We start from the raw sequence: 13594 nt of genomic DNA, 5'->3' as shown, positions 1-13594 counted from the left end.
AGAGGTTCCTTCCTTTCATTAAAGCCCAATCCTTAAAGTGTTCTCACCTTAAATATATTTAGAGGAAATTGGGGGCCAGTCAGGGGTACAAACAATTTGGTCTCTGTTAGGACACTTCTTGCATATCCAAACAGTGTATCTGCAATTGTACTGCAGCTCAGCACCACTGAAGTGTGCCACAGGGAAGTGTACACCAGGATTCCTGTTTTCAGTCATGGATTTTATGCTTCTGTTATTTTCCAAAGAATGTTAAGGGATTTTTTCTTTTTAACTGTATACCCTCTTGCGGTTGAACTTCATCTTAAAGCTCTTTTCCAACAAAAACATTTCTATGATTCTATGAAAAGCTTCATGAAGTTCCTCTTTTTTCACTTTTTTTGCCTTTCTTTAACTGCACAAACTTTTTGTCATATTTTCAGGTGGCCTGCACAATGAACCCCCCCACCCTCCTTGTAGTTGGACCACTGCTTGGGAACATCATGCAACTGAGTTTTTGGGGTTTTTTCCCTTAGGACCTGACTGCAGCCCTTCAGCTCACATAAGGACTCACATTTAGCACTGCCCTATTCCCCTGAGCAGTTCCTTTCTTCTTAGTAATAGAGAAAGCAGAAATAATCCTACTCTCAGCAGTTTTGGGATTACAGGCAAAAATTGTGTTCCTTGATGTATGACTGTGTAGGGATATTAATCTTTTCCCTGATGCCTGTTGTCTGTCATCTCTTGTCTTACCAGCACTGTCCTTTTGACCCCTCTACAAGGATAACTTGTTATTAATGTTGCCTTTGCTGCCAATGCTCAGTATGCAGATGACAGCACAACAGTTTTTCTAAAAGGGCTTGTTCTGTGCATTATCACACACAGTATTCACAACTGGCTTCAGCAACAAAGGATTTTTATTATTTTTTTTCCCCTGTGTTGTGGCTTGTGCCCATTTTATCACCATTTGTGTAGCTGATAAATTCAGAGGAGGTTGTGCTAAGCTGAATGCTGTTGTTGTGCATCTGTCAGGCTGATAGCTCAGTGTGAGACCACTAGGAAGTTTTGGTACAATGCCTGGGTGCTTTTTCCTGAAGGGAGGTTGTGATTGAAAATTTAGAGTGTTTTACAGACTGGTCAGAAGTCACTGAGAGCCAAAACAAAATCACTGTGTGAGACATTTTAATGTCATTAGTCAATTTCTACCAGTATACCGTGATTAGCCCACATTTATTAAAGGATTTAACAACTGCAGGGGAAAACAAAAATATTAGAGTACAGAGAAGTGGGGAAAAGATCATGACATCACAAAAAATAATAAAATGCAGTATGTAAATCCTGTGAGCTGTATTTTGTAGTGAAATGAAATAGCACAGCCTTAAGTAACATTTTTTTTTTATGCTTAAGAATTGCCATATGATAAACTTCTGTTGATGGTCCTGCAGTCCATTAAGGTAATTTTTCCCTTGATATTTGGAAAAAGCAGTGATCTTGCAACTTCAAAACAAGCAGTCCCATTGAAAATGTTTCATGTTTTGATATTTTAAATTGAGGTAGTAACTATTTTTTTTAATTTTCATCTTTCTGAAATAAAGAGAGGGTAACCACTGCAGAAAAAATACTGGTCTCCTCCTTACATAGGGTTGAGCTGTACTGGTGACTTTGAAAGCTTTTCTCCCGTGGTAGTTGAAAGTGAATCAAACATCTCAATGCAGATTTTGATCTCTCTTGAAACTCTGTGAAATGCAGTAACATATTCTGAGAAGGATTATCCACAGAGATCAGAGATATTGTCATCTACCCTCATGTTAATTGTGATCTGTTCACTTCCATTTTTTTCTCAAATGAAGGGGAATAGCCTGTGAAGAATAGAGTAATTTTTGTACATGTTTGTACTTTGGTGACTTTAGACCTAATTTTTCAGTTTCCACAATAACAGGTTCCAGGGAGAAACACAGGGAAGTGTAAGAAGGTGATCATCCTTAGTCTTGATAGAAGTTGTATGAAAGTGTATCTTAGATCTGTTAACAGAATGTGTTTTGTTGTCTTTCTTTTTTTTCCTTTCCCTTTCTTTTATGCTTGCAATATAAATGTGCCTATATTTTATAGCCAGGACTCACCTCATTGTCTATTATTAGCACTAGCAAATGTCTCACGTTGTAAGACTTAATTTTCCATTGCTTCTAGGAGTTGTTGCATATTTTCTGTTTATTCTGAAAGGTGTCTGCCTCAGCCTATGTAATTCTATATGAAAAATGCAGTCAGCATTGTTCAGAAGCAGCTAAGAGTGAAGTTAGGGGTAAATCCTGTTTTGCTATATTAAAAAAAAAATTGGCAGCAGTTCTCTGAAAAGCTCTTATGCCCTTATTATTCTGAGGTGGGATCTGAAATTCCTTTGTGGTTTTTTTGCCATCTTCATAAATATTTGCCCAAATATGACCTGAGTTAGAGGCCAAAAAATGCAGTTTGTACAAGCTCTGTGAAGAGTTTCTAGAGCTCTGGAGGTTAATATTTGAAGGCTCTGAAAGCTCCAAGCATGCTTCAGCCTGAGCTCTGAAGGGTTTTCTGTACAGCTGCAACTCCTGGCTGTTACAACCAGAATGTGCTTGTAGGATGCAATGAGCCAGGATGGAGATTTAACTCTGTCACTTTTGGTGTGTCAAACCTCAGTGGGCAAGTTTGGGGACCTCAGTGCCACACTGCAAAGGCCTTTTGTCTTAGCTTGGACTGAGTCTCCAAGTTAAGTCTCAACATATGCTGAACAAGTAAGAGTTGTAGGGATGGAGCAGGACAGAGTGAAAAAACCCAGTGTTTTATTCAAAGGAACTACATTAGATAATACAAAGATTACCTGTCAATGTTTCTCAGTTTTTTGACTTGACTTTTCTGTCTTTTTCGTGTTCTTGTAATTCTTCTTTTGCATGGATAGTATATACCAGAGATATTATAATACCCAAGCAAAGACATCTTCCCAGCAAAACAATCAGTCTTTGGAAATGAGGATCTTGTTACTTTGTGGCTTTTGTCAGGCTCTGTCACCAGTTTGAGAACTTTCCCTGCATGGGCAGTCAAAGTTTCTCTACACTTATTCTTCTGACCCCACTTCCTGGCTCTGCTCTTGTGTTTCACACTGCTTGGATATGTTCCTGTGTGCAGAGGGAAGCTCCTTAATTTCATTGAGGGGAGCAGTCTCCTCTTGAGAACACAAACAGCCCTGGGAATCCTCTGTGTTCGCCTTTTCCCGTACCTCTCAAGGGCATGACCTGGCACCAGCATCAAAAGACATAGAGGCAGACGTGATTGACATTATCTGATTGTGTTGAGTCAGTTTTACCAAATTATGCTAGGAAAACAAAATGTTCCTGCCCTCCATAACTTCTAGAAAAGGCCATTTCTTTGTCATTTAATGTGATTCTTGAGCAGATAATCTGTGTAAAGTTTGCTGTGTTGCATGTTGCCCAAGGAAGATTCTCCTTGCCTTTGCTTAGTTATTTGGCAGCAGGAAAATCTGCCTGTGCACTGATTTTCCATGCTCCATTAAGTTTATAGATGCCTTATAGGTTATCTCTTAGTTCCTTCATGACTTTTTTACCCACTGAAACCAGCAGTGTGTGAATCTGTCTGGCTATGGTATTGGCTGGGGTAGCTGGGGGTCTGACTCCTTTTTAACAAGAGCAGGTGAAGAGATGTTGGACAAAAGTTCTGTCATTGGGAAGTGCATAGTTTGCATTGCTGGTGAGGGATGTGCCAGCATAACAGGCACTTCAGTAATGGGTAACATAGACACAGAAATTAATCTTTGCACAGTTGTCCTGTCCTGGAGAAATTATGTGAACATGGACTTTCTTTTCAATGAAGCAGGCTTCAAATATACTGTTGCAGAGCATAATTTTTTTTCTCTTAGAAAGCTGGTGGAAAGCAGAGCAGTTTTTAAATGCTATTTCTAGCAGTGGAGGTTTCTCACAGGAAGAGAGGAGTCAGTGCATTCTGGGGGTTGGATTCTTTTTTCATTAATTAAAAGGCCAAATTCAGGAATGCAAAGAACATAGAAATATCCCTGATACCAAAGTTATCAGCTGCTTTGGCCAGAAATTGAGTTTTTCCCTGCCAATTGCAAACAATCCAGAAACCTAATGGCTTCCATAAGGAAGCCAGCCCACTGTGGCTGTTTTCAACAATGCCATCCATAGGTTCCTTCTGCTTCCTCCTTCCTCTGTGCTAATTCAGGGGGTCATATTCCTGCTCATGCAAAGTGTAACTCACAAGTTGAGGCCCGCTAAGCAATGACTTCCAGCTGTTTCATTCCTGTAAGCATATAAATATTTATACCACCCTAGGGTTCCTTTCATGCTGAAAATAAAGGTAGCACTTGTCTGCTGTTAAAATATATTACCCAGGAGATAAATGGCTTACCTCAGTATTAGGAAGATGGATGAGAGGAGTGGAAAATTGGCTATAATATTGGTTGGAAGATCCACTGAGTCCAGAGAACCTTGCTGTTTACTTGAAACTCCTGCTGGGAACTGACATCGAGGTTGATAGTGCTGTGTTTAGCTATCAAGAGATGATTAATTAAAAGCTGTAATAAATGTGAAATATAGTGGCTGACAGATGCAGAGCCAGCTAAATTTCCTTGTGATGGGTAATGTGCACCGTGGATTGATTATAACATCCTAACAGGATGTGAATGGTGCTTTTGAAGGTACAGATGAGACAGGGAGAGTGCACATAAGGCCACATGTAAAGTGAGATGGGAGTGTACCTCTGTGGCATTTTGGTGCTCTACCCCTTTCTGTCCCACCTCAAATCCAAATGCATTCTGATCGAGGCTGCTGGGAGTAATTTCCTACCCACTGCCTGGAGCAAAGTAAATATCAGATAGGCAGTGTGGGGGGCTCAAATCCAGCTGCCAGTGCAGCATCACCCAAGTGAACTGGGATGCTGTGGTGGCCTCTCTGCCCCAATCCATAAAACGAGAGCTGGTGATGCTGTGCCTCTGTTGCCCTGCATGGCCGGCACAGCCTGCAAGGGCTGTGTGAAGGTCTGGCAAAATGCTAGAAGGCTTCCTTGTTAATTGGAGGCGTGATGAGAACGTCTCCTGAGTCAGTCTGCTGGCTCTCAGGGACTCGGCCAGGGCGCTGCCTTGCCCTTCAGTACACGCTGCTGTCACTTGGGGGCCCCTTGCATCCTCCTCATCTGTCACTGGCTGTAGACGGAACATGCTGAGAGCAGCTCGGTTTTCTTCCAGCAAGAATTATTTCACAGACCATTCCAGGTTTTGGTAAATGAAGCGTGCCTTGATGTCATTTCAGAGTAATATCTGTATTGAAATCGGAACTTGTGACAATACGTAGGACTTGCCTATGTGCTTTGCTTTGTTCAGGTTAATTGTTGTGGCTTGTTGTATGATTAAAGGGCCTGACTGAACACAAAAATATGTCATGTATAAGTGGAGGTTTAATGAAATAGTAATTCTTCCCTAAAATGAGATTGTGTTTGATATAAGATAGCAAAATAAAGAAATTCTCTATTCTTCTCCTTTTTTTGGGGAAATATTTATTATAGGTAATGAAAATCCAACTTGAACCCAATTGGCCTTAGTTTTGCCCAATTTTTGATAAAATAGATTGATTTTTCTCTTCCTAGAAATTGCTGAAATTGGCAAGAACAAGAGGAAGAGCCTTATGAAAATCTTACCATTGCGGCACTTTATACTGTAATTGCAAACACCTACACCACAGGTTTTTTGAAAATATCTCTGCCTAGTCAGATGCTGAAGGGGAAACACTGTCTTCCACACCAACCATTGTTAATGTCCTTACAGTATGAAAGAGCTTTCACCCTCTCAGTGCTCCCTGTTGACTTGCTGCCAGCTGCTCATGTATGTAATGTATATGGGTGTGCTTAAAATCCATTCCCATCTATGAGGAAATAGATGGCTTGTACAAATACAGCACCATACATCACATATATTCTCCATATGTGCTGCAGTTTGGAATGTCAGTGAGCACAGGGAAATGAGGATCGGGGCTATTTTAGAGGATGGAAATGCCAGAGAAGAGACAGAGAAATGGAGTGATTTGTTTGTTTGGATAAATCTCCCTTTTGCTGAATTGCTTTAATGCTGTGCCTGATCTTCCTCTCCTTCTCTTTTGCTGCTGCTTTCATTGCAGTTTTTCAAATATGTAGGCAACAAAAAACCACGGCCAGTGAAATGGAAGATTACAGTTATGCATCAGTATTCCTGTAACGTGGCTGCTCAATAATGTCTCCTGGGAGTGTTACAATGAATATCTGACATTAATTGGCTCAGTACCTGTATGTCTGACCTTGCAGAAATTTAATAGATCAATTCTACATGTTCTTTACTGATAAAGAAAACTTCTTCAGGGCAGGGGCTGCATCTTTGGGCACACCTGTACCAGAGTGACAACAAGAAGTATCAGTCCGATTCACTGGGTCTCAGAACAAAAAATTAAATAACAGAAAGAGGAATCATAAAGTGGTTTCTCTCCCTTGTTTTGCCAGGGTAGCTCTGTTCCTTAACATTTTTTAACCCTTTTGAAGTCTGTTAACTGCTGGATACTGTACGCTTCATGCACAAATGCTGTTTTCTCTTCTTTGAGTACCAACATGTATAGCCTTCATACGTGTGTTTGACATACTGAACAATATAACTAAACCAGGTCAGAATTAGAGGAACAGCACCTACTGGGATGTACTTGCATTGAAACAGCTGCCTCTTTTGTGTCGCTCACTCTGCGGTGCCTGAGCGTGCCAGGAGGATCTGGCAGGGGGCTGCGCGCTGCTCTCCGGCAGCCGCCGCGTTTCAAAGCGCCCTGCTCAGTCAGCAGCCAGCGCTCAGCTCCCGCTCTGCTCCGTCAGCTGCCTCCGGCTGCGCCGGGCATGAGGGCTGCGTGTGCACTAATGGATCATGGTTCACCTCCCGCCCGTTTCAGGGAGCGCGCAGGGAGAAAGTCGCTGTACAAACCGCAGCTTAGCCAAAATTCACGCACACGGCCGTCACTGGGCTGAACTTTCCATGGGGGTGTTTGTTTCCCAAGTGAAAAAGTTGTTGAAAAGAAGGGAGAGCCGTACGCCGAGTATTTTAGGGGATGCTCAGAGGTACACATGACATGCCTGCCCCACTGTTTGTATTGCCTTTACTGAAGTACAGCAGAGAAGGTTTACAGAAGGTGTATTCTGCCTCTCTATTACTGGCACGCTCGGGAGCACCTGCCGCTTTCAGACTATTGTTACGTGTCCCCTGCTTTGTTCGACTGTCTGGGAATTAAACAAACCATCACCTTGGGGACACGGAAACCCGCATATTCAAAGCACCACTCCCACCCCCTTCTATGAATTAAAATCCAACACACGGAGCCAGTGCCTCTCACAAAGGGAGCCCGGGGTGCAAAGAGCCCCCTCCCCAGCTTAAGCCCCCGGGCGGCGGGATGGCAGCCCCAGCCCCGACCCCGGTGGGCACTGACCGCGCTCTCTCTGTCCCTCTCTCTCCCCCTGCCTCTGAAGGTGGACGATGGAGGCGGCGGCGAGCGGGCGCGGGAGGCGGCCGGCGCGGCGCTGGTGCTGCGGAAGGTGTGGTCACGCAGCCCGGCCCCCGAGCGGCGCGGGAGGTAAGGCTTCCGCGGCTCCGGGCGTGCGGGGCTGGGCCGGCCGGGCCGGGCTCGGCGGCGGCGGCGGGCGGGGCGGCGGCCCGCGGCCCCGGCAGGGCGATGGCCCCCGCGGGGGGAGCTTAGGGCCCGGCGGCGGGGCGCAGGGAGCGGGGCGCCATGGGCAGCGGCAGGGTGCGGGTGCCCGAGGCACTGGCGGGCCGCGGCGGGGAGCGGCCGCTGCCCACCTTCGACGTGCCTTACTTCAAGTACATCGACGAGGAGGACGAGGAGGATGAGTGGAGCAGCCGCTCGCAGTCCTCCACCGAGGATGACTCCGGGGACTCTCTGCTTTCCGACAGATACGTGGTGGTGTCGGGGACGCCGGAGAAGATTTTGGAGCATCTCCTCAGCGACCTGCACCTGGAAGCCGCCCAGGACAAAGAGACGGGTAAGGAGCGAGCCTGGCGGAGGGGCGGCGGCGGCCGGGGATGGGGGAGAGGTGCCGGTCCCGGTGCCGGTCCCGGTGTCGGCAGAGCGGCGCGGGGATCGCTCCCGGGCACCCCTGGCCGAAAGCCGCTGGCTGCTGGGGTGCAGCCGGGCGATGCGGGAGGAATCCCCGGGCGGTGGCGGAGCGGCGCCGGCCCCGGGGCAGGAGCGCCGGCGGCAGCGGAGCCGCTCGGCAGCAACTTGAACCGGTTTACCTTCGGCTGCGGCTGCCGCCGGGGCAGCGCAGGCTGCGGCGGGCTTTGTACAGCACCGTGTCCCTACAGGCAGGGCTGCCATCCCTCGTAGCCTGCAGCTGCTCCTGTATCCATCCGGATGCTTGCAGTGCACCTCACCTCCCTGCCAGCTATCTGTTTTGCCACCACCCCGGTACTTTGGCACGTCTGTTTCATTAAAACAGCTTATAAATTTCCTCATAGCCCGGGGCACGCCGTATCGCCCAGTGCTCTGCTTGTTTGTCTTCAACCAGAGATATTTCATTCCAGCCTAGAGCAATTTTATCTGAGTCGGGCTACTTGACATGCATGCAGTTTAATTTCCAGCTGTATCTCTTGGATATATGCACAGCTTGCTGTCACCAAGAGCTCGTGGAGTAGTTTATCAGAAGTGTCTGTAACCTGCAATTCATAGATGCTTTTAATGGAAGCAGCAAGGCTGGTGAGACTTTTGGAGGTCCTGAATACTGAAGAGGAGGGTAGGTGGCTGCCAATGGCACTATGTATTTGGTCATCCCCAACAGGGTTAAAATGCATACTCCTGATGCCTGTATATATCTTTCTCTACAAATGAGATTACTGGAATAAACACACGTTAATCCTTTTAAATGTCTGAAAATATAAATAACATCCGTGATTCCCAAAGGAATGAATGTTTCAGAACAAGTCATTAGTTTAATGTGGGACAATAGGCATATTCCTAGTGCTAATGTGTCCGTGCCCCAAAGAAACACATAGAGTGTCTGCCAGTGATATTATTACAATGTTTCGAGTGCTGCTTTTGTCTGCCTAGACATTAATATTTAGTGCAGAGAGGCTGTGGTTGTTTTCCTTCCACAGATGCACAGGCTAGTTATGGGTGTAATTTATTTGAACCAGCTCATTGGCAGTGTAGTGAGGATCCTTTCTTGGCCTTTTAAGGTCAAATATTGGAATAGAATAAGTTTTCTCATTAATGTTTATCACACAAAGATTGGGCAACAACAGCTGCCAGTCTTTATAGTCTGCTTCACCTTATTGTATAAGCTCACAATCTTGCTGGAAAACAATGATACTTTCAGTAGTGATATGCATTATATTTTGGTGTTTGTAAAAGCAAAGCACTCCTTATGTAAAACGTTAGATGCTGTATACATCCACCCATGTACTACCTTTTTTTTTATCTCTTTACTCTCTCTCCCTCACATCCCTGAGAGGCTGTTCCTAAGCCTGGTCTTTTTGTTGTACAGAGGGGCTGGTAAACTGTCCTCAAAGCAAATGTTAAACCATTACTTGCTTGGTTGTTAGCAGATGGTAAAGTATTTAAGGGTTGATTAGCTTCCCCTCACCTCTGCCTTATCCTAGCTCCTTTGGAAAGAAACAATTAAGCTCTGCCCTGTAGCCAGGGTTAACTGGATCCCAGGGGCAGAACAAAATAGCTGTGCCTTTGGTTTTTTGCCATCACAAAGATGTGTGCTAAACTTGCCCAGCAGCCCTACACTCTCTCGAGGATAGTTCCTCAGATACTATTTTCTTCTGACTTTATCAATGTGGTAATACAGAACTTCATCAAAATGTAAGACTTTAGGAGTTTTGTTTCCCAGTGGTTTATGAGGGGGATGCCCTGCAATGGTTTTATCAGCTTCTTATGCAGACTCCGTTGCCTTTGGCATGAGGAAGTATGAGATGTTGTTTGTGCATATGTACAGCTTTGTGTGTACCTGAAGGCATCCTTCTGCCCTTTGGGTACTTGGATTTGCTGGGTTTTGTATTTTTTTCTAGTGCCAATCTGGCCCATCTCAGAGCCCCGCAGGCTTGTGTTTTAGCAGGCATAGCTTCACAGAACATAAAAGGACAATGTTGTACCCAGCTGCTGCTCCTGCTGTCTGGCTGCCAGTTCCAGGATGACTTCCGTGGCCTTTTGCTTTCCCTGCAGCCCCCAATGCAGTTTCCTTATTTGTGTCTGTAAAGAACAAGAGAAAGGGCTGTTCTTACATTCGAAGGTGCACAGGGGGCTGTTGTTCTGTTTGACCCTTTGCACTGCTTCCCAAGGAGGGATGCTCTGCATGTTTTCCTTCCCACCCTTTGGATACCAAATCATAACTGCAGCCCTCTGTGGTTGTTAACAGAAAAATACACTGTCCTGGGGCTGGTGTGGTCATGGAACACTGCCTTTTCCAAACACTGCCTTTTCCAAAGACTGATATGGCTGAACGGTGCGCCATGGATTGCTCCCAGCCAGCTTCCATTTTCTAGCCCAAGTCAGCAGACACTGCTTGCACCTGAGACCCTAAAGCAAGTTTTGGGGCTGGTCTGGAAAAAATTTTACTGGTGTCCAGCCCAGTCTCCAGGGCTTCCTTCAGCTGCTGCTCAACCTGCAGCAAGACACCTTAAGCACTCAGCTTAATAAACAGGTGGGGACCCAACCTGAAGAGTTATCCCAGTGTCTGTGCCACAACAGAGCACTGTTATAGCAGCTGAGGACACCTGAAGAGGACACTGCAGTCTGCAAAGCTAGACTAGTCTATTGCACTGGTGACTTCCATAGACAGGATGTCTGGAAAGCCTGAGCTTTGCAAGACTCTTTAGGCTTAGCTTACTTAGTAATTGTTTCATGACTGAGGGATTTTTGAGGTGACTGTGTCCAGGAGTGTATGCAAGTTCTTGGAATATCTTTAATTTGGGCTTGCCAGCCATCCATCTCAAAGGGAGGAAGTTTTCATCTCACTGGGGTACTAAAACCAAAGTACCAACCCCCAAGATGACTGTTCTTCTTTCCTGCCATGGGATGGATGGAAATTTTAAATTTCTGTAACAAACAAATTTTCTGAGTCATCTCTATGGTGGTTGGAATCACTGGGGAATGTCTGCTGAGTGTGCATTTTAGAGTGCAATTTGAGGTTTTAAGAACTGAATAGAGAGATACACTTGAAATATGCCAGTATCTAGGTAGAAAATGCAGAACTCCTGGGCTAATCCTCATCAAGGGTGGGGATTTGAACAAGTAATCTTCAAGAGGCCAAATCTTACCATTTTAGAATCCCTAATCCCTCCCCATTGACTACACCATTTATTTAGAATCATTGTTCTTTTATGTAAAATCTTTATTTCTTGGATGTTAGCAGTATTTCCTTCTCTAGATATTATCCTGATGTCATTTTTGGAGTTTCCTGTAGCTGGTCTCTGTTTAAACATACTGTCTTGCTTTGTGATGGCTATGTTCAACATCTGGCAGCCTCTGGAATGATGTAATGATCATCACATCCAGTGCTGCTGCTCCAGGCCTACCTGGATCTCTCAGACCATTTCCTTCAGTCCATTGGGTCACCTCTCTCGGGCAGCTTAAGCAGAACATTGCTGAAGTAGAACATAATCTCCCCCACTGCATCTGCTGACACCACCATGTCTTTTACCTCCCTACTACAGGATTCATTTCAGGGAATGAACAGAGAAGAAATTAGTTTGTGGAGGTCTTTGAGAGCAAGAGGCAGAGGGAAAGTGTGATCTGGAGAAAGGAAATAAATGTGGGATGGTACGACTGGCACAACATGGTGGTGTTGGTATTAACTGATGTGTCTTTGTAGTGGACTGGGTGAGGGGGATTGTGACAAGGGGGAGGCTTGACAGTTTTGTTAGGCTATTGCAGATGTCGGGATGGCAAATTTTTCAGGGCCTGGAGAAAGATTAAAGGGACAGAAAAAGAGGACAAATCCTCATTATATAGCTAAAGGAGAGGCAGAAAAGTGTAAGTATGGTCTGGATTTCTTTGGGGTAGGAAAAGGATGGAGTAATGACCTTTGTATCTTGCTATATCACCTGATCTGGGACTGTGTAGGATCCTTGGATTAGTGGGAACTTTTCCCTATGACACAGAAGCAATTTTACCTTTAGGATTTTAACATACCACCTTGGAGGGGCCTTCAGATTATGTCTATTTGTCCTAGAAGTCCTGTGTGGTAAGAGTTACTTTTGTTCAACACATTCTGTTTCTGCACTGCACCAATGGCACTGCTGTGCTGTTGGGCAGTGGCACCCTCTGTGGTGTATGTGACCTTGGAGGAGAATCTATCCTGCATGAACTGACTGTAGTCAGCTGCTAAATGAAGTTGTGCAAAAGGGACACAGCTCTGCCTTTTCTAGATTGTCTTTTGCTTAATATTCAAAGAAAAAAAGGTCTGGTTGCTTTTTGATAATTTTTTCTTAGTTATGAAGGATTTATTAGGGTTTTTTTTGCTCAGTGTGCTTTTCACTGATGATTAGAAGGTGTTGAAAAATGTACTCCTGTGACTGCCACTCAGTCAGTGTAAGTGTATCTGATGCATGTGGACTGATGTCAACAAGAATAAACACTTGCCCAACACTTTGTGATCCTACCTTCCAGGTTTTAGGATGGAGAGAGTAAATGCCTGCTAACCCTTCCTCTTAACAGTCCTTCATGATGAAATGTTGTCACTCATAATTTTAAGGGATTCTGTAAACTCTTCCCTGAAGTTTTAGAAAGATTTGGTAAAATAAGTGGGCTCAATGCATATTACTGCCATGCTTGTAGGAGGGGAATAAGATTTTAGCTGAGCACATCAATATAAAAATAACAGAAAAGATAAAAAATACTAATATATGTCAGTGTTCAATATGAGAGAACCTGGGGAGGCTCTTGCATAGGACCATTGCTTTATGCTGTGTGAGTCTAAGCTATCTCTAAATTAGACTGTCAGTAGAAGTAGGTTTAGAATAAATCAATAAAATGAATAGTAACAAATCACCAGGATCAGATGTTACTCCCTGCAGACTTCTAAAGGAACTCTGATATGAAATTGCTGAACTCCTAACAGTGGTGTGTAATCTATCATATAAAGCAGCTTGAGTGGCAGAGGAAGGTGGAAAATGTGATACCAATTAAAAGAAATGGTTCTATTTGGGGAACATCTAAGTAATAAGGTTGTCATTTTATCAATACAATATTCTAGCATAAACTGTTGCTGGAGTTGAAAGAAGCAGCTCAGCGTTTCCCAGCCACTCTTGCCACTGGTGCCTCTGTGCTTCTGCATATGCAATGTGATTCTGTAGCAGACCCAAAGCTGGTCCTAGTTGACCCTAACCTAGGAAATATTAAATTCTTAGTTTTAAGATCCTCTTGATCTGTCAGTGACACAAAATTTGCTCCCCTGACACAGGGAGAGGGTGGCAGGGAGTGAGAGGTGTGCAGGTGAGGACAGCAGGAGAGAAGGACTGGTGTCTTTAGCAGCTGGACTTGATTGCAGGAGTGTGATTAGATGCAAAATTTCAGCATGAAGTTATGAATTTGTG

The 13594-nt window shown here is 44.7% G+C and overlaps 1 protein-coding gene across 1 annotated transcript in view; it reads left to right on the top strand.

Annotated features, from left to right (window-relative positions):
* Positions 1 to 13594, top strand: part of RAPGEF5 (Rap guanine nucleotide exchange factor 5) — a 156854-nt gene that overhangs the window by 84814 nt on the left and 58446 nt on the right. Inside the window, exons 10-11 of the mRNA XM_064704463.1 lie at positions 7507 to 7610; positions 7949 to 8037. Of these exons, the coding sequence (XP_064560533.1) occupies positions 7507 to 7610; positions 7949 to 8037 (193 nt within the window). The remainder of the gene's footprint in view (positions 1 to 7506; positions 7611 to 7948; positions 8038 to 13594) is intronic.

The sequence above is a fragment of the Zonotrichia leucophrys genome, chromosome 2, assembly GCF_028769735.1.
Source record: "Zonotrichia leucophrys gambelii isolate GWCS_2022_RI chromosome 2, RI_Zleu_2.0, whole genome shotgun sequence".
NCBI classification, from domain to species: Eukaryota; Metazoa; Chordata; class Aves; order Passeriformes; family Passerellidae; genus Zonotrichia; species Zonotrichia leucophrys.
This window is presented reverse-complemented; position numbering and strand designations above follow the sequence as displayed.